At 44.6% G+C, this 22,047-nt stretch overlaps 1 protein-coding gene across 1 annotated transcript; it reads right to left on the bottom strand.

Moving 5' to 3' along the window:
* Window positions 1-4,761: 4,761 nt before the first annotated feature.
* LOC121002542 (MYG1 exonuclease-like) lies at window positions 4,762-21,822 on the bottom strand. The gene is made up of 9 exons (XM_040433985.1): window positions 21,806-21,822; window positions 19,495-19,684; window positions 19,234-19,453; window positions 10,842-10,962; window positions 10,595-10,754; window positions 9,318-9,467; window positions 5,872-5,994; window positions 5,556-5,737; window positions 4,762-4,921 (listed from the first exon to the last, which is right to left on the bottom strand). The coding sequence occupies exons 1-9, from the start codon at window positions 21,820-21,822 to the stop codon at window positions 4,762-4,764; spliced, it is 1,323 nt and encodes a 440-aa protein (XP_040289919.1).
* Between the last annotated feature and the right edge of the window lie 225 nt (window positions 21,823-22,047).

Below are 22,047 nucleotides of genomic sequence, written 5' to 3'. Positions count from 1 at the left end.
CTCCTGTGGAACATGGTCATTGTATTTTATATTGCATTTTGATGTATATTGTCATATTGTCTCCTGTGCACCAGGCCTGTTAGGGGTGTAGTTCCTCCTCCTAGGCAGTAGAGGGAGCTAGGGATCCCCCTAGTATAAATAGACAGGACTAGTTCAGAGAGGAGTTGAGTGTTCAGAAGCCAAGTGTGCACCTTAGTCAGAGAGTAGCTGAGGAGCAGCTTCTGACATGCAGCTAGATAGCCCAGGCTCCTAGCTTGCCTCCAGGAGAAGGGTTTGCCTCCTGAAGATATCTAGCACCTTAAAAAGTACAGAGCAGAGCAACTGCATTCCAGCCAAGTAGAAAGCTGAAGGGCAGAAAGATATTTACAGCAAGAGGATTTATAACAGAGGGAGAAGCACCGCCGGCCTATACTCCGGGACTGGAGAGGCGACCCTGCTTTCCACCGCGGTCGCAGTCCGAGCCGTGCCTTGGCTCGCGGAATGGATTTGTAAAGCCCTCTGCGCAATGGCCCTTGTTGATGGCCGAGATACGCGCTGCGCAATACAAAAAACGACCAGAAAGAAAATCTACTTCGAGGAGCTTGCGAAAACTGTCTACGAGCGTCACGCGAATACTCAGCCCCGTCTGGAGAGAAGGATGGGGGTAGTGGTGGCGTTCAATAAAAACCGGGGGTTCGGATTCATTAAAGACTACTCCACAGGCCGAGACCTTTTTGTGAACCGGAGGTCTGTAAAGCGCAGCTACCTACCTAAACATTTGCACATCCTCCGCGAAGGAGAGGAAGTGGAGTTCACCCCCTCTGAGGGCCTGAGAGGTCCGTATGCCACAGCCGTAGCCCGTCCCAAGCCGGGACCAGAGGATTGGGAGGAGCCCACCAGTCCGGAATGTGAGCAAGAGAGACCGGTGGAACCTGCTCACAATACGTACCAGGAGAGGGGTTCCTTCACCGGCCCTAATATCTTCTGGCAGCCTACAGTGCTGGAGAAAGGGGTGAGTCCCTTTCCCTCACCTGAATTGCCCTGCAGGGAGAAGACACGAGCGGAGATGGAGAACATGCAGAGATTCCACGAGACCCTTGATGTCCTGCCACGAGGAAAAAGTTGCGGCCTTGCACCTGAGCCTGCTGTGACAGTGCCGGTTCCCTGCAGCGGAGCATCACCCGAGAAACTGGAGGATCAGATCGCCAGGTTAGAGATCCATCTTCATGGCCTGCACCAACTTGTTGCGTCCAGTGTGGCACCGATACCACCGGACAATAGTGATCCGCCAAATTAATCTGACGTCCCCGAGCCTGCAGTAGAAGTTCCCGTCACCACCAGCTCGGCGACCCCCAACGCTGTGCCCACCATTGCTGTACCTGAGAAACTCTGCTATGCCAGGAATCGGGTCCGTTGCCTAAAGCCGGCGCCACCCAGACCTATGGAGCCTCCTGCAGCATCAACCCCCAGGCTTGCGGAGCCTATACCAGTGACAGGCCCATTTATTATACAGTTGCCTGCTAATACCATTTTGTGGGCCCAGCCAAGTATTGATCCACACAGGCCACGACTCAGAGCAGAGCCAGGATGCACCACATCTGATGACCAGTATGAATTGGATACATACCTGTGAGTAGGCCTGCTAGGCCATAACTGCTGAAGGACCCATATATGTTGAATTTAACTGTTTCAGGACAGGAGTCCTATGTTTTGGCCCAAAGAGCTGCTGCCAGTTACCCACGGCCCAGTGGTAGTTGAAAAACCACTGAGGATACCAAGTGCTCTACTGCCATACTGTTTACCAGGACATCCTGCCTGCTTTAAAGTGCCAAATCCAAGTTTTGCCTGCTTTTTCTGTTTTGCACCTTACCCTTTTAACCCCCTTTTCAGGTTGAATAGGGATATTACAGCACTACTTTTATCTACCAGGACTTGCCAGGGGAAAGTATCCCTGAAATGTAGAGTTCTGTGCTTTGACTTTAATTCAAGAACTGTGCCCAGAGATGACCACAGTGCTTATGGGCCTCTGAGATGCTGTTTTATGGGACTATTGTATTTTATTATTATGGACTATCCTGGTTATCCCTGATACGCTGTGCCAGGTCAGCACCTCTGTTCCCTATACTATCCTGCGTGAAGAGAACAACGCCCCTTTTCACTGCACTTGTTCCTTTGCCAGCGGAGCCGCCTGATATTTTTTCATTGCAAATGTAGATGTATGTGCCTGCTTTGCATTTTTGTCTTTCAGGTCGAAGTTTCCAGCTGGGCGAGCCCCCTGTGTTGCGCCAAGGATGGGCAACTTCAAAGCAACGGAGTATGTAGTATCCCACTACGTAAGGGTGGGCACTACACAAGGGTCAATTGGGTCACGTTGTTCTCCACCTGCTGTGGAACATGGTCATTGTATTTTATATTGCATTTTGATGTATATTGTCTCCTGTGTACCAGGCCTGTTAGGGGTGTAGTTCCTCCTCCTAGGCAGTAGAGGGAGCTAGGGATCCCCCTAGTATAAATATACAGGTCTAGTTCAGAGAGGAGTTGAGTGTTCATAAGCCAAGTGTGCACCTTAGTCAGAGAGTAGCTGAGGTGCAGCTTCTGACATGCAGCTAGATAGCCCAGGCTCCCAGCTTGCCTCCAGGAGAAGGGTTTGCCTCCTGAAGATATCTAGCACCTTAAAAAAGTACAGAGCAGAGCCACTGTATTCCAGCCAAGTAGAAAGCTGAAGGGCAGAAGGATATTTACAGCAAGAGGATTTATAACAGAGGAAGTTTTCCCTACCCAAGGATAAAGCCAGCAATAGGGCATACAGGCCTTGGAGAAAGCCAGACAGGATCTGAGGAAAAGTGCAGCCTGATCTGTAAGTGTTATTCCCTCTGAATATCTTGGAAAGACTTTGCCTGCCATTTATGTGAAGCCTGCCTGTTACCAACCTTTTACCTATGGAACTAACTAAAGACTGTATATAGTTGAACTGTTCAGTTAAAAGACGTTCTGGTTCACTGCAACTTTGTGTACCTCAATTATTCCTACAACAAATCGGTGTGCCACCGTTACCGGCGTCACGAACTTTAAGGGATCTTGCCACAGGCACACTAAACCTACAACACCCAGGGCACCTCACCTACCACCTGGCCTGGTCCCTATACACAGAGAGTGCCCCAGAGTATCCATGTGCCAGCTTCTCCATCACTGCTGTACGTCTGCCCGGGGTATATAAAAACTGAGTACCAAGAGCAACCCTCAGTTTGTTAACTACCCCTGTGACCTCACATTCGCTCACCCTGCAGGGCTGCGTACTGCAGAAGCCAGCCTGCATCAAGAGTCTGTGTGCTAGGACCTGGTATGGCCCCCAGGACTGAGGCCCAGTTGTAACCCCTATAGTTATACCACCAACTAAAGTAATATTGCCCCATAAAGAAGTTAGTCTCACATATTTGAAGTTGTTACGACAGGACTTAAGTGTCTTGATAAAAGCTATGCCCTTTACCAAGGTCCCATACCTGGAAATAATTTTAAATATGGGTTTACAGAAAAGACATAGCTAAAGACCAATTTAGTAAATAATTTTTTCCGTTTCATCCAGTACCCATTTGTTACAGTCAAACCCTGTGAAATAGGACATACATGTGTAGTCAGCATCTACAAGCAGAGGTGAGTGATGCTCCCCTTCCTGCTCGTAATATCTAGTTTTTATTTTATTCACTTATACAGCGCTGACAGACAACAAGGCTTTACAGACTTACTTGCTGTTTCAAAGGATGCTCACAATTTAAGTTCCCTATCAATATGTCTTTGTATGGGTTTCCTCCCACGCTCCAAACATGTGGAGAACACCCAAACTCCATGCAGATGTTGCCTTGTAGGGCTGGTCTTTGGTTTGAATCTGACCAAGGTCATCAGTGCAAACTACTGAGCTGCCCGGGTGGATGGGTCCTATGTAGTATCGCCTCAGATATGTGCTGATGTATAGGCGCAGAAAGGAGCATACTGCTTGTATATACACTTTAGAAGACAAGAAAGAAGAAAAATCAATTTTCTTTCTTCCTGGGTGTGCCGAGAGCATGGTTCCTCATCTTCTATCATTTATAATGCATTTTTATACTATTTACAGCCTATAAAAACTTTTTTAATTGGATGTTGTGAACTGCAGAAGAGGAAAAAAATATAAAAAATACTGCACCAAGCTCACCAAAGCGTCATGTCCAAAGATACAAAATCTACATGAAATATTGCTGCAAAGTAAGCCAACCAATAGTTGATAAAGTTAGAGGGAAAAAAAGTGCCTATCCCTGCACCACATTTGTCATCTAGCCTGAGCCCCTGGGATGAATTTGGTGCGTGTCACTGACAGTTTCCACCGTCTATAGGATTAGTAAACCGCTCCTATGTGCTCTCGACATACATCTCAGCCTTCTGTTTATATAAGAAAGTGCAGCCTGCCGTGCTTTACTATACAAGTGAAAAAAAGTAAGCCGACATACCACCCCTCTTGGCCTCCACTGGCTGAACTAGGGGCCAATGGCTAACTTTTCTCAGCATATACATTAAACGTATGGTTCGGTGCTAGTAACTATGCCAGTGTTTAAACAAACCCATCTAAGGGTCAAAAAGGGCTACTGTGACTGACTATCCTGTTGAGTGCCTCAGGTTGTGCATGTACATGAACAGTCACACAACATGGTCAATACAAAAATATTTAGTGATGCCACATGGTATAAATACAAATTGTAGATTTTTCTGCATTGAATGGTACAGTTGGCTGTATCCTACGTAGTAACAACTCTAGGACGTTAATGCTTTCCGTGCCATCTCCAGAGCACCTTCCTGTGTCTCGTTTCCACCAATGAAACCGCTGGCATGAACAAAGATGCAACCAGGAATGCCACTAATTGAGGAGAGATCATCTGCTCGAAGACCACGCCAATCCTCTGGTAGAGAAAGCCTAGAGAAGAGTACAAGAAAGGATTTGCCAATTTTCCCCAAAAAGAACAAGGAAACAGTACATCTGATTCTTCTAGAAAACCATCAACTATTCTCTTACATTTCAATGAGACTATCATCTAGAAACAAAAATGTCAATTACACCAAATGAACATAAATATCTAACAATGTGATTTTTAGAATAAGTAAAGCCCATTTTTCCCTCTTAAAGGACCCCTCTGTGAACAGTATACGTGCTCAGACACAGAGAAGGTCATAAGTGTGTGTGTGTGTGTGTGTGTGTGATATAAGGTAGTGTATTGCGGACCCCTAATACACCCGGCCGGCAACCCCCCATACAACTGCCTATTCTTGTCCGCAATTGCGGACAAGAATAGGACATGTTCTATTTTTTTGCGAAGCCGCGGCCCGGAAGTTCAGGGCCGTGGCACGGAAATGCGGATGCGGCCAGAACACTGTGCTGTCCGCATCTTTTCTGTCCCCATAGAGAATGAATGGGGACAGATGTTGACATGTGAATGGACCCTTAAGGTAAGTTATTACGAGTATTTGTGATCCTGTTATTTATGCAATTCCTTTATCTAGAAGAATATAATGCCCCATAACCAAATAGGATAATTCATATTACTACTAACCGATTTTGAAAGGTGTTGGGACCTGTGGGAACACACTGCACCCTCCACTTAGCGCTCTGATCTGGATAGATCACATATTTAATTTGTTTCTCCAGATTGATTTCTTTTTCCACTTGGAATAAGTGCTCCTTCCATGGGCATCCACCTTGGGCCAAGATCACCACTTCTCCACTGCCATCCGCCTGTAAGAGACAGCAGTTGTCACTGCACATTACTGCCCCTAGAGGCAGACCAGAGACAAGTACACTGTCACTATGCTCAGGATTGGTCTCTGTTCCAAAATGCTGAGGCTAAAAATCAATCATGGCTACTGAACCTGGAATCGCTGTCTGATGGCTTCTTCCACCAAAGACCGAGCCGGCAGCCAAGAACGGTGGTAAAAGTCCAAGCGTGACACAAACTCTGTCCCTGCCAGTTCCATCGCCTTCTTAAATCCAGCCTACAAAAGTAAATTTGTGAGAATACACATTACAATGCGAGCTGCATGTTGAAAGTTGTACAATTTATGCCATTTCCTCCACATAAGCGCCATGTACATTAAAAAGAAACCAGTCCCAAAATACTGCCACAGCTTAGAATACAACACGATGTGTAGAAAATACTGCCATGTTCTCATCTACATCTCCGAGATCCGCCAGGACATTATTAGTAAGTCTTACTGAGAAACTTAAAGGGAACCTGTCATCAACTGTACACTGACCGTACTGAGGGCAGTATAAAGTAGTGACAGAAATGCTGATGTCAGCGGGGTGTCACTCATGAGCTAAATGTAAGTGGTTACTGAGAGCCAGCATCATCATCATTGCAGACTGGGCCTTGAAAAGAGTCAAATCTACCTGAGAAGAGTCATGGTTATCCATAATCTCCTGCTCTCATCGCCCATCTGCTGATGATTGGCAGTTCTCTCCTAGAGAGAAAGGGAGACAACTAGGTAGAAGACTGTCAGTCATCAGCAGGAGAGCAGGATAGCAGGAATTCATGAATAACCAGGACTACTGATGATGATGATGCTGGTTCTCGGCAACCACTTACTTTTAGGTAATGAGTGACACACCGTTGACATCAGCATTCCTGTCACTACTTTATACTGCCCACAGTACGGCCAGCATTAAGTTGATGACAGGTTCCCTTTAAAGGAGTAGTTCTGTTATATAAAGTTATCCCCTATTCACATGAATGGGGGTTTCATACACAGTGGAGACCCTGAAATGATCAGAACAGGCAGTCGCACGGCTACTCCATTAATTTCTATGGCAGTTTTGAAGATGGCGGAGTACAGCGCTCAGCTATCTCTAAAACTACCACAGAAATGAATGGCGCAGCTGAGCACAAGCCCAACCAACCTGTCAGTTCATCTGAACCAATTGTTATCCCCTGTCCTGTGTATAGGGGATAACTTTATATAACCAGAATACCCCTTTAAATACCAATAGCCTCCCGATCCCTTACCGATAAGCACAATGAAGAACATGCAGGGACCCTGTAGGCCCTTCACTGCACTGACCACTGGAAGTCCTGGAGGCCTTTAAAGGGGTTGTCTGAGTGATCCTTAAATTTGACCAACGCAGAATAGTAAATGTCTTAAAGGGGTTGTCTATCCCTGCGTGGATGGACCTGTGGAGGTAATCACACTTGTCTGATTCTCAAGGCAGATATCAGGTCTCCCCCAATTATTTTAAAGAGGTTGTCCCACAAAAAATATTGTACAGTTTTCAAACCAGCACCTGAATACTTTTGTAATTGCATGTAATAATAAATGTAGTATAGCCACCGAGTTATCACTGCAAAAGGTGCACCACAATGATATGCAGCTGACAACACTGGCTAATCCCTCAGGCTGATGTTAAAAACTGAGACTTTAGCCAATGTATTCCAGCCAGGAACACATCGGAGCCCTTTTTGCAACACAGTCAAGGTATCTCAGTATGACATGGGTCCTACCACTAGGCTACCTACGGTGTGTGAACACTGAATGGTGCTAAGATCTAACTCACAGCCAAGCTCCCACATACCTCCATAGTGAGATCACTCATGCAGTGGGAGAAGGGATAGGGCTGCAAGCCCCCCCTATAACAGGCCATGTGACACAGGCTACCAGGTGCAACAGAATGCTACCAGCAGTACACAATGGCACATTCTAAACATATCAAGAAAAATTACTGAAATAAAGTGGCCCAATATGGGAGGAAATGCTCAAAAACCCCAAACACTGTGGCGTGTTTATAAACGGGAGCAATTCCTCCGCATGTGATCCGTTGCTAGCGGCAATCCCCAGTTATAGGGGGGGGGCTTGCAGCCCTATCTCTTCTCCCACTGCATGAGTGATCTCACTATGGAGGTATGTGGGAGCTTGGCTGTGAGTTAGATCTTAGCACCATTCAGTGTTCACACACCATAGGTAGTCTAGTGGTAGGACCCATGCCACACTGAGATACCTTGACTGTGGTGCAGAAGGGCTCCGTTGTGTTCCTAACTGGAATACATTGGCTAAAGTCTCAGTTTTTAACATCAGCTTGAGGGATTAGCCAGTGTTGTCAGTTGCATAACATTGTGGTGCACCTTTTGCAGTAATCTATGTATTTGTATATTTTCATCCACACACTACTCCATCTTGTGTAGGATGCCTTGTGGTTCATATGGTCCGCTGCCGACATCCTCCACTGTAAGCATTTTTTGCTGGGGATTACCGCTAGCAATGGATCACATGCGGAGGAATTGCTCCCCCGGTTATAAACACGCTACAGTGTTTGGGTTTTTTTGAGCATTTCCTCCCACTTAGGCCACTTTATTTTAGTGATAGCCACTCAGTTACTCAATAAAATGCATCTGTATAGCGCCACCTGCAGGTTTTTTTTTCTTATTTCTTTGACCTGCTCACTGAGATGGCCGCACATGCTCAGTTTCATCCTTCAACTGCCTCCTGAGCTGTGATAGGGAGAGCATGGACACGCCCCCTGAGCTGCAGCAGTAAAGACACTCCCCTGAGCTGTCAGCTTGATATAAATATAGCAGAGCAATGAATGTGGAGATCTCTGGATCCATGTGAGGTACAGGGCTGGTTCTAGCTTTGTTAGAAAGAGACTGTCGTGTACTATAGGATGTCCGATTTTTATTTTTTACATTAGTCATTGGATAACCCCTTTAAGGTATTATTGGCAGCTTTTAGGATAACTAGCACAACCCTTTTAACATTTAGGCTCCAGGGACATCTTTTAATGCTCCCCTATGCCAAGTGTAACGGCCCTTAGTGATAAAAGATTTCCCAAAAAAAACATTATCTTTTGATATGGATACAACCAAAACTGGATTTTCCAGTGTCTACATGTTGACGACTTATCCTCTGGGGTCCCTGGCAACCCCACCGAGCACCTGTCTTCAGCAGCAATTTTTGTATAATGCACTACAGGGGAAGTAATTATTTTGTGGGGTGTACATCTCACAAAAACACCTAAAAATAACTACAACTGAATGTTTTTTGGCAAAAAAAAAATTCACACAGAAAAAAGTACATGTGGCAGCAATCTAAAACACTGCACATACAATGGCGATTTTGAGCACACAGTGAATGATACGCTCAAGGCATGTGAACAGATGCTAAAGGCACTCATTGCAATGAAGACAGAATAGAGAATATATATATCGAGGAATGCAGCATCCCAAATACACACTAGAGAGATTCTAGGAAACGTAACCACAATCGCAGGTCCTTAGTGGTATCTGTCTTATTGCTCAATTAACCAAAGCAACCCCATGAGCCATTACTTCTGTGTCCTGATCAGGTTCATTCCAGCGTGGGTTGAGATGTCCAACTCGGGAGCTCAGGTTGGTGGTAATGTTGTATCTCTGCTCCCCATCAAACTGGGATACTCCATTGTCTATAGCATCAATTTCTTCAACAAAGTTCTCATACATCTAGGAAATAGAAATATTAAAGATTTACACAATACATCCACGTATTGACTTCTTTAAAGAGTACGGACACTTTTGGGGCATTTTCTTTACTGAAAGGCATGTAGTTTCTCTACAAAAGTCATATTTGTAATTTATTTATTTTAAACACATTTTCAACCTCTTGGCTTCTGTAGCTTCTATGTATTACAATACACAGCCAGAGCTCATCTGATGGCTTGGTCCCCAAATGGGTCCATAACTTGCAAGAAAAATTCAACTCATATGTCCAAAATCAGGAAACCTCAGACAGACACTGCAGGATGGATTGTAAAGACTGCCTTGGAGCTCATGCACAAGCTCGTTGCCAGTTTTGCAGTCCGCAAATTGCAGATCAGCATTTTGCGGAACGGAAGGTCCAGACCATAATAGAACAGTCCTATCCTTGTCGGTAATGTGGACAAGAATAAGACATGTTCTATAGTTTTGAGAATGCCCTGGAATGGACACAGAGTACTGTCCACATCTTTTGCAGCCCTATTAAATTGGACCGCATCCGACCTGTAAAAAAAAGTAAATCAGATACAGGAAAAAAATTAATAATAATATATATAAAAAAAATTCATAGGTTTCTAGTTAGCCGTGTACCAGAAATCTAGATGACCACTTCTGGTCGCAGCACCACCCATAGCTGAAAAGCATGCTATTAGTTTGAAGAGCCTGAAATGTTCATTAAAACTAGGAATCCCATAAAAGTCAACTTTCTACAAGATTTATGGTTAACAGAAAATGGTGGGAGATCTAGAAGAAGATCGCCAGTGATGGCTAACCTCCGACACTCCAGCTGTGGTGAAACTACGACTCCCAGCATGCTCTATTCATTTCTATGGAGTTCTGAGCACAGCCAAGCAGGTGTACATCTTGGGAGTTGTAGTTTTACCACAGCTGGAGTGCCGGAGGTTAGCCATCACAGCTTTAGAAGAAAAGCAGCTTTTGCTGTCCATAAGCAACCAATCACAACACAGCTTTCACTTCCTATTCTGGATTTCTAAAATAAAAGCTGTGCTGTGATTGGTTGCTTTGGGCACCAGAGAGTTACTCTTTCAAACAGCTTCATAAATCCTCCCCTGCTTCAGTTTTGTGTCACTTGCCTTGTCATATAGGACTGGTATAATAGGGTCCTCCTCATCGGTTCCCAGGAGCGTGGCTAGTATCTGTGTGCCAAAGTGGGCATATACCAGGCCAGCGCTGCTCAGCTTGGTAACCCACGGCTTGTCAGGATATAGGCTGTTCATGGTTTCACAGAAAGATCTGCAAGATTTCAAAACATGCAGATGTTACAAAGGCAAGAAAAAAAAGGACAAAACAACAAAGACATATAGATAGATGTAGTCTCACCTTTGATGGTGGTCGTAGCGGTTCCGGGAAGGGTCATACTCGCCGCCCACATCGACAACTACATCACACTGCGATAAAAGCTGCGGGTCCCGGGTTCTAACAATCTCTGCATCCTGATAAAGGGCAATATATATATATTATATTCTTCATTTCATCTCAGAGGCTTCATGTACATTACATAGCAACAAGCTAGTCAGCGGTTAAAACAGTGAGGGTCCTACTCGCAAGAGCTTACAATCCATCTATCCACATGTACACAAACACGCACATTTCACTCCACTATTCCCTTTGAGTAGGTGGTTTTCGGGATATAATTTGACATCACTCCGTGTATACGACTTCCTGTCCTGGATCTTTACCTTCCTCCTTTCTTTGGACTTTGACCACAACAAACAGTTTTGCTTGACTTTCTCATTCATTCCATTCACTGAGAGGGAAGCGGGTGAGAGACTCCATTACAGGATCACACATGACACGGATAAGTTCAGAACTCTTCTGTGGACATCTTTATCTAGGCCTATTAAGAGAACAATACAGCTGTCATCCTAAATCTACTACTATTCTACTATTATACTACCAGATAACACCTCACAGCAGCAATAAACTGACCATGGATCACCCATCTACAGTTGTGTTCAAAATTATTCAACCCCCACTGAAATTGAGTGTTTTGGCCAGTTTGACATTGATTTTGATCTTTTCAGTCATCTTGTTTACAATTAAATCAAAGAGGCACTTGTAAGTCAGACAAATATAACATAACATTTATAATGAAATAACCACAAATGTATTTTCTGTGCTCACATCATTATCAGTTTTATTCAACCCCCAAGTGACATTCAATCTTAGTACAGTCGTGGCCAAAAGTTTTGAGAATGACACAAATATTAGTTTTCATAAAGTTTGCTGCTAAACTGCTTTTAGATCTTTGTTTCAGTTGTTTCTGTGATGTAGTGAAATATAATTACACGCACTTCATACGTTTCAAAGGCTTTTATCGACAATTACATGACATTTTTGCAAAGTCAGTATTTGCAGTGTTGGCCCTTCTTTTTCAGGACCTCTGCAATTCGACTGGGCATGCTCTCAATCAACTTCTGGGCCAATTCCTGACTGATAGCAACCCATTCTTTCATAATCACTTCTTGGAGTTTGTCAGAATTAGTGGGTTTTTGTTTGTCCACCTGCCTCTTGAGGATTGACCACAAGTTCTCAATGGAATTAAGATCTGGGGAGTTTCCAGCCCATGGACCCAAAATGTCAACGTTTTGGTCCCCGAGCCACTTAGTCATCACTTTTGTCTTATGGCACGGTGCTCCATCGTGCTGGAAAATGCATTGTTCTTCACCAAACTGTTGTTGGATTGTTGGAAGAAGTTGCTGTTGGAGGGTGTTTTGGTACCATTCTTTATTCATGGCTGTGTTTTTGGGCAAAATTGTGAGTGAGCCCACTCCCTTGGATGAGAAGCAACCCCACACATGAATGGTCTCAGGATGCTTTACTGTTGGCATGACACAGGACTGATGGTAGCGCTCACCTTTTTTTCTCCGGACAAGCCTTTTTCCAGATGCCCTAAACAATCGGAAAGAGGCTTCATCAGAGAATATGACTTTGCCCCAGTCCTCAGCAGTCCATTCACCATACTTTCTGCAGAAGATCAATCTGTCGCTGATGTTTTTTTTTGAGAGAAGTGGCTTCTTTGCTGCCCTTCTTGACACCAGGCCATCTTCCAAAAGTCTTCGCCTCACTGTGCGTGCAGAGGCGCTCACACCTGCCTGCTGCCATTCCTGAGCAAGCTCTGCACTGGTGGCACTCCGATCCCACAGCTGAATCCTCTTTAGGAGACGATCCTGGAGCTTGCTGGACTTTCTTGGACGCCCTGAAGCCTTCTTAACAAGAATTGAACCTCTTTCCTTGAAGTTCTTGATGATCCTATAAATTGTTGATTGAGGTGCAATCTTAGTAGCCACAATATCCTTGCCTGTGAAGCCATTTTTATGCAACGCGTTTCTTTGCAGGTCACCATGGTTAACAATGGAAGAACAATGATTTCAAGCATCACCCTCCTTTTAGCATGTCAAGTCTGCCATTTTAACCCAATCAGCCTGACATAATGATCTTCAGCCTTGTGCTCGTCAACATTTTCACCTGAGTTAACAAGACGATTACTGAAATTATCTCAGCAGGTCCTTGAATGACAGCAATGAAATGCAGTGGAAAGGTTTTTTTGGGATTAAGTTAATTTTCATGGCAAAGAAGGACTATGCAATTCATCTGATCACTCTTCATAACATTCTGGAGTATATGCAAATTGCTATTATAAAAACTTAAGCAGCAACTTTTCCAATTTCCAATATTTATGTAATTCTCAAAACTTTTGGCCACGACTGTACTTAGTACAACATCCTTTTCCAGTTATAACAGCTTTTAAACGTGAAGCATAGCTTGACACAAGTGTCTTGCAGCGATCTACGGGTATCTTCGCCCATGGGCAAAAGCCTCCAGTTCAGTCACATTCTTAGGCTTGCGCGCTGCAACTGCTTTCTTTAAGTCCCACCAGAGGTTCTCAATCGGATTTAAGTCTGGTGACTGCGATGACCACTTCAAAATGTTCCAGCCTTTAATCTGCAACCATGCTCTAGTGGACTTGGAGGTATGCTTGGGATCATTATCCTGTTGAAAGGTCCAACGTCTCCCAAGCCTCAGGTTTGTGACGGACTGCATCACATTTTCATCCAATATCTCCTGGTACTGAAGAGAATTCATGGTACCTTGCACACGCTGAAGCTTCCCTGTACCTGTAGAAGCAAAACAGCCCCAAAGCATGATTGACCCCCCGCGATGCTTCACAGTAGGCAAGGTGTTCTTTTCTTCATAGGCCTTGTTCTTCCTCCTCCAAACATAGCGTTGATCCATGGGCCCAAACAGTTCTAATTTTGTTTCATCAGTCCACAGAACACTATCCCCAAACTTTTGTGGTTTGTCTACATGACTTTTGGCATACTGCAGTCGACTCTTCTTATTCTTTGGAGACAGCAAGGGGGTGCGCCTGGGAGTTCTGGCATGGAGGCCTTCATTACGCAGTGTGCGCCTTATTGTCTGAGCTGAAACTTCAGTACCCACATCTGACAAATCTTTTTTCAGTTCCTCAGCAGTCACACGGGGACTTTTCTCCACTTTGCGCTTCAGGTAGCGCACAGCAGTCGAAGTCAGCATCTTCTTTCTGCCACGACCAGGTAGCGTTTCAACAGTGCCCTTTGCCTTGAATTTGCGAATGATGCTTCCTATGGTGTCTCTTGGTATGTTTAACATCTTTGCAATCTTCTTATAGCCATTGCCTTTCCTGTGAAGAAAAATCACCTCTTCTCTTGTCTTCCTGGACCATTCTCTTGACTTCACCATGTTTGTAAACACACCAGTAAATGTCTAGAAGGAGCTGAGTATCACAGTCCTTTTAAATCTGCCTAATTGGTGCTTATTATGCTTGATTGCTGCTCCTTGACATCCACAGGTGTTTTCAATACCTGATCGAAAACACTTGAATGAACCTCTGTTCTTAAGAGTGGTAGTCTTTAAGGGGTTGAATAATTGTGTCAATGAAGAAATCACAAAAAAAACATTTAATACTGTATTACAAAAACAATTGATGTCATTTTAGTTGCATTTGGTTCTTTAAAAAGTCCTTGTAAGATTTCATTCTGAACACAATTACAAATGTACACTAAATTCCCTAAAACCCTTTACAGCATTGAGGGTTGAATAATTTTGAACACAACTGTATATAGGAGTTTTATCTCTGTGCCGACTTCTACAAAAGGACAGTAATTTTGCATATAATTTTTTAGGGCATAGTACTGCTTAAATAAAAAACACAGCCAAATAAAAAAAAAATAAAAAAATAGTTTTCTATGAATATTGAGTAAAACTAAAAGAAATAAAATAATTATGGAAGCGTCCCTTTAAAGTTTGGGCGTCAGAAAGGAGGCCATGGGGGGTGCTCTATCGTCAGGACACTGCCCTGTCACATACAGTTGTGTCTGCACATTACATCCCACATTGACCCTTTTATACTTAATGCACTCTTAAGGGGTTTGTATGTCAGATAAGCTCGGCTATTTTATGGCAGGAGAACCCCATTACATATCCCTCGGCATGGTGCCTACTGGGTTGGGTACTTTCACACTTGCGTTAAAGTTTTCTGGTATTGAGTTCTGTCCTAGGGGCTCAATGCCGGGTAAAAAAATGATCAGTTTTATCCTAATGCATTCTGAATGGAGCGGAATGCATCAGGATGTCTTCAGTTCAGTCCCTCTTACGGTATTTGGCCGGAGAAAATACCCATTTTCTCAGTCCAAAATTCTGGAACACTTGCCGGAATGCCGGATGCGGCATTCTTTTCCATTGAAATACATTAATGCCGGATCCAGCACCAAGTGTTCTGGCAAAACGGATCCGGTTTTCCGGTCTGCAAAAATAAAACAAATTATATAAAAACACACACACTGGATCAGTTTTTCCAGATGACACTGGAGAGACAGATCCGGTGTTTCAATGCATTTGTTAGACTGATCCGCATCCGTCTACAAATGCTATCTGTTTGCACACAGACTTCTGGATCCAGCAGGCAGTTCCAACAAAGGAACTGCCTGCCGGATATTTACAACGCAAGTGTGAAAGTACCCTTAACTTACTGCAACAGCCAGATGTAAGGCTGATAATGTATGACAAGTTATGTGGTTTTCTGATACAGTGCTACATGTATGCATGACCTGTGCACTGAAGCCAAAGAGCGCACTCTGCTGGTAATGCAGCATATTAAATCATGCAGCGTGGTCCTGTCTCTACAGAAGTCCTTAAAAGGGAATCTCCAGGAATAAAATAAATAAATATGACGTTATTATAAATATATTCCCAAATACCTTTTATTAGTTATAATGGCTCATATTGTCTGGGGAGCAATCATTAGGAGAAATAAAATGGCTGCCGTCCCATTAGTACTCACAAAACCTGTCCTAATCAGACAGCAGGACTTCAGAACACTGAGGTAAAGAGCTGCCTAATCCTCCTCTCTTACTTGTAAGGGATTATTATCCTGAATACAGATAAGACCTTCAGCTGAATCTCTGTGGGAATGGAGTTCATGAGGAGACAAAGTACAGACAGGAGGTGGGGAAAATGATCAGCAGCACTTGTATGCAGTCTCCATTACCATAGTCCCACATTACCGCAGTCTGACTGTCCTGTCCCTCATGAACTCCATTTCCCACAGACATTCAGCTGAAGATCATATTAACTGTATTCAGGATCACAATTACTGACAAGTAGGAGAGGATGAGGCATCTCTTTCCCTCAGTGTTGTAAAGTAACTTGTCCTGCTGTGCAATTAGGACAGGTTGTGTGTGTCCTAATAGGATGGCGGCCATTTTATTTCTACTAATTGTTCCCTAGACAAAATGAGTCATAACTAATGAAAGGTATTTGGGAATGTATTTATAATAAAGTAATATTTAAGTATTTTCATTTTCTTAATTCACAGGTAACCCTTTTAACGAAGTGCCTGTGCAACCTACACCTAAGGTGGCAGTGGAGGCACAGGGAAAGCATAAATAGCTAAATAGCCTGTATGACAAAGTGCATAATTCCTTTGTTCCTATGGGAGATAAGCCCCATCCAGAGTGGTCCATCAGCTACATAGTCCACTCTTCCCCTTGTCTTCTGGGTTACATTTCTGTATGTTGTTTTTCAAACTTTATTAAAAAATATAAAACTTTTGAATGAAAGAATTTCTGGCACAGACCTTTACGCTGTTGGCACTGCTAAACCAACAATAGCTTTATTTTTTAAAGGGAACCTGTCACTAGATTTTTGTGCCCTAGACCACCAGCATTGTGTAATACTGCTGGGCTAAAGGGGTTCTCCGTAAGTTCAGTAGTGATTATCTATCCTTACTGGATGTTAATGTCAGATGGGCGCCACCCCGCTAATATGCTGTTTTCAAGAGCTGCTGTGCAGGTGTAGTCACCATATCTGGTTACTGCAGCACTGCTACTGTTCACTTGAATGCTGCAGTAACCATGCATTGTCACAAATACAGATAAATATCTGATCTTAACACTTTGGCATAAAAAATAAAATAAAAAAAGGGGTGAGGAGCCTCTCTCTTCCTCTGTGGTTTTCAGAGTCGAAAAGCCCCCCCCCCCCCCCTTCATCATCCATTCCTCAGACTTTCCTCGCTTGCTTGGCTGAAGGCATATGCTCTCTTCACGTTTAATTATATCTTCAGTTTTTTTTGCATACCTCGTGACCATACCTAAGAACAGTCACCAACACCGAAGTAAAAAGGGTGGGAAATTTAGGGGTGCTGTCATGGACTCTTGAAAATCAAATTACCGCTAAGTGTAATTATTATTTTTCCCCTATCGTCCATGACAGCACCATGAGAGATCCCAGAAAAAAGTAGGGTGGGACCACGGCCTGGAGAACCTTGCGACCAAAGTCAGAAGGAGGAGAAGAAAGATCCAATCTATATTGCTTAAAGGGATTCTGTCATGAGATTTGAGGCCAATCACCTAAACATATGGCCAGGTCCCTACTAATACCCTGAATTTGAAACATACCTTATTAAATGTGCCTGTGGCTCTATTAGCATATAAAACAGGTTTTTATAACCTGTCATTCACGTACCTAATGTGTCCAAGGGGACGTCTCATCATGCAGGGTGCCCAGCGCCACCTTCCGACTAGAAATCGCCGCCCTCCCTTTCAATAGAGCCGCCTACCTCACCTCATCGCTGCCTCCCTCACCTCAGCGCCGCCTCCGAAATCGTCCGCTCTCCTCAGCCAGATCCCGCGCGTGTGCACTAGGCATAACCTGAGGGACCGGACGATTGCGGAGGCGGGGCTGAGGTGAGGAAGGCGGCGATTTCAACTGGGAAGGCGGCGCTGGGCACCAGACGGAGATGGCTGCAGCCGGGCACCCTGCATGATGAGACGTCCCCTTGGACACATTTGGTACGTGAATGACAGGTTATAAAAACCACAGGCACATTTAATAAGGTCTGTTTCGGATTCAGGGTATTAGTAGGGACCTGGCCATATGTTTAGGTTATAGGCCTCAAATCTCATGACAGAATCCCTTTAAAGAAGGTCAAAGGAGAGGACCAAGTTGCAGCTTTGCAGAGGTCTTGGATTGAAGCTTCTGCTCTCTCTGCCCAAAAAGTTGCCACCGCTCTTGTTGAGTGAGCCGACCATCACCGGGGGAAATCGGCTTCCATAGGGAAACATAAGCTAAACAGATAGCCTGCCTTATCCACCTAGCTAATAAACTTTTGCTAGCTGATTTTCCTCTATTAGGGCCTGCAAATTGTATAAAACAAAGAAATTGTCTTCCTCCACCCCTTGGTAGCCTCTAAGTAAGCTAGTACACATCTCCTAAAATTCTAATGATAGAGCTCAGCTTCCTTAGGGTGATCACAAAAGGAAGGGAGAAACACTTCCTGGCCCTTGTGAAAATCTGAGACTACTTTGGGGAGAAATGCTGGAGCGCAGAGTAATCCTGTCCTCCTGAATGGATGAACGTATATGCCTGTAGTTACTTCTTTCCTACTTTTTAATAAAGTAGAGACTACCGACCCCGATAGCCCCTTTTTGATCAGTTGCGACCTTTCAAAAACCAGTCCTTGACACAACAGATCAGGAAGGACCCATGGCTCCCTGACAGACAGTAGTTTTAACCAGGTGAATCATGCTCAACGGGGCCAAGAGGGGGGCTATCAAGATCACAGAAGCTCTGTCTTCCCTTATTTTGTTCAACACCCTGGGAATCAATTGTAATGGAGGGAAAGCATACAGAAGACCTCTGCCCCAGGGCTAAAGGAAGGCATCTACTGCTGAGAGAATCCCCTGTACAAAGGGAATATAATTTTTTCACCTTCCTATAGCAAACAGGTCTATGTCTGGCAACCCCCACAGGCTTACCATCTTTGCAAATATGTCCTGATTCAAGGACCACTCCCTCTGGTCTAGTCTGTATCAACTTAGGTAGTCTGATTTCCAGTTGTCTATACCCCTGATATGAAGGACTGATATTGGAAGGGAAGGTGTTGTCACTAAGGGAAATATTTGATTTGTAATTCCCATCAACTCCTTGGATCGGGTTCCCCCCTGATGATTTAAGTAGGCCACCATGGAACCATTGTCAGACAAAACCCTTAAATGCCGGTTCTGAAGCCAATCCAGGATCTTCTGCAGAGTCTTCAGAACTGCTGTCAATTCCTTTGCATTGGAAGAAATCTCCCAATCTGCACTGCCCAGGATCCCTCAAAGACTCTGTCCAGAACATGGGCCCCCCACCCAGACGGACTGGCGCCTGTAGTGATTACTAAAGGGTTTACCACCTTCCACAGGACCCCCTGATCTAGATTCTCCTGTATCAACCACCATTCTAGTGACCGACAGGTCTTCCTGGAGATTAGAATCTTGCTGTTCAGCTCCTCTGGTCTCCCTGACCATGACTGGAGAATCTCCCACTGGAGATCCCTGGAATAAGCTTGAGCCCACAGAACTGCTGGAATGCATGATGTCAAGGTACCAAGGACGGACATAGTTTCTTGACTGAAACACAAGGGCATAGAATTAGATCTCGCACCACTGACCTTATTTTGTTCACTTTGTCCAAAATCAGAAAGGATCTCTGGGAGGTTGAGTCGAGCAAAATCCCCAGGAACCTCTGCGACTGCAGGGGGATCATCTTGGACTTCTCCATGTTCACTATCCAACCCAATGATTCCAGGATCTGAATTACTTGGTCTGCCTTTGAAAGACAACTCTGCCTGGATGGGGCTACTATTAAAAAAAAAAAAATTGTCCAGGTAGGGAACAAACAAGATGGCTGCTCACATAGGAGAGGACATCTCCACCACCAACTTGGTAAATATGCAGGGAGCCATAGAAATCCAGAATGGAAGCACCTGGAACTGAAAGTGTCTGACTCTCCCCATGTAGCTGGCCAGCTAAGACCTGTCCTAGGTTGCTAGTATAGCTTATATGAGTCCTAATATGTGTTTAGTACTGCTAATAAAGCTTATTTGAACTGAACTGACTCCAGACATCATAGGAATAGCTATAGACAGATCGTACAGACAGAAAATTAGGCAAATCGATCAATCAAGAGAATGGGGGGGCTTGTGCTCCTCAGTATGAATGTAGCAGAGGTCATACATGCGCGCTGCCTCTCATTCATCTCTATGGAGATAGTTGAGCTCTTGTACTTCTCCGGATGTCCCATAGTCTTAAAAACTGCAGCATGCATGACAGTCTGCAGCTCCATTCAATGGGGATCACGGGCCTCTGTTCTTGTGATTGAGAACTGGACCCACGCCTAGGAGTGAGGCATGGATGGGAATGATTGCACTTCCTACACATGTTCTAATAGACAATAAGGGGCAGTAATATTTTTAGGAAAGCGGTGAGATCCCTTGCCTGCAGGGCTATTGTGCAGTTGTGCTGTTTTGATTTTATATTATATCAGGGATAGAGATCCTTCGGCACTACAACCGATGTGAACCTACAACTCCCAGCATGCACACTTGCTCAGATTTTTTCAGAAATTTCAAAGAAGTCAATAGGGCATGCTGGGAATTGTAGTTTCACAACAGCTAGTGTGCCGATGGCTGCTGACCCCTGTGTCATGGGTACCATTGCTGCCAAAAAAAATAAAAATAGGTGGTGGTCTTATACTGTATTCCACATGGAGATGATTAAAGGGGTCAGTCACTTTTTGAAGCCCCCTTTACAATACCATAAACAAGTAGGTGCTGGGAAACCTGCTGTCCATGGACTCCATGTACAAACAGTGGCCACCAGCAGCAGCCACGTCTACAGCAATCAAGATGGCGGAGGTCACGTCATTTACCCGTGTGCCCGGCTGTGTCTTCTTCTGTGCCGGCTCAGACAGCATTCAGCGCATGCGCAGATGCAGGGGGTCCTGCCGCGTGTCTGCACATGCGCTGAATGCTTTCAACTGCCATTTTCATTACTATGGACGGGATGCTGGAGTCAACTGTTTACACACAGAATCCATGCGAGGGCCCAAGAACTGGTGAGCTGCACTAAGAGATGGGGGAGGGATGGATTTCCTATGTAAGCGCCCCGCAGTGTACGGCATAAAGGGGGTCGCCCATTCAATCCACTGAAAATAAATGCCGGCACGCTCCGCTGGGTGCCATATAACCAATGTATTCTCTATGTAACATGGACCCCACAGAGCACCATACAGCCACACAATGAGGGCCTACACTGCACAGTCCTGAGCGGCAGGGACTCTGTGCCCGGATTCATCCAGACTGGAGATTCCTACGTCAGACCTGATCTTCTGGGCCCCGGAGTGAGATGGACCAGATATATGAAGAGGAAGACAATTCTTAATAAATCAGACATATCTCAGGCCCACCGTGCGCCACAAAGTCAAATCCATGTCCTCTAGGAGCTGGATTAGACACGAGTTATAATTTATGCCGGTTCCTGGTGTAAATTATAGTAAATCCGGGGGAAGCTTCGCTCCTCACATTTTTGAACCACTTTGCTAAATTGTCGAGAAGCACAAAAAGGTTGCATATTATGGTGTAAATACAGCATGTGCCACAACCTGACTTTTTTCCGCCACTATTGTACACACAAACTTAATCATGCGGTTTCCCTACAGACAAAGCCGGGAGGGCATCCAAAAAGAAGAAAAAGTTTAATAAAATATCAGGGAAGTGAAAAAAATAAGAGACTAATAAACTAGAGGAGATAACAACCATTGTAGATACTGAGCAGTTGGCAGGAAGCATCATGGTGGCCAGGCTGTGGTGATGTCACAAAGCACTGATCTACAGCAGGTTCCTCTGTATGACATCACAATGTTCAGGAACCTAGAAGACACCTCTGCACAGTCAGCTCAGCGCCATTTTCTTGAGTTCACACCTCGGTGTAAACTGCATTTTGGCTCCGGAAGAGAGAACTGGATTTTTCTTCTAGTGTTTGCTTCCGATTTTTTTCTCCTTTGATTTTTTTCCCTCAAGGCCCAATAATATCGGGGCCACTTGAGCACATTTTCATCAGGTCCGGCTCGGGAAACCAGAGATGGGATCCCGGGAATTACGACAGCTAAACGCCGATAACAACTCCTGGCTCAGTCGGCCCGAGAACGAGGGTAAGTGATGCTC

The sequence above is a fragment of the Bufo bufo genome, chromosome 5 (genome assembly GCF_905171765.1).
Source record: "Bufo bufo chromosome 5, aBufBuf1.1, whole genome shotgun sequence".
NCBI classification, from domain to species: Eukaryota; Metazoa; Chordata; class Amphibia; order Anura; family Bufonidae; genus Bufo; species Bufo bufo.
The sequence above is the reverse complement of the archived record's forward strand: the minus strand, read 5'-3'. Positions and strand labels throughout refer to the sequence as shown.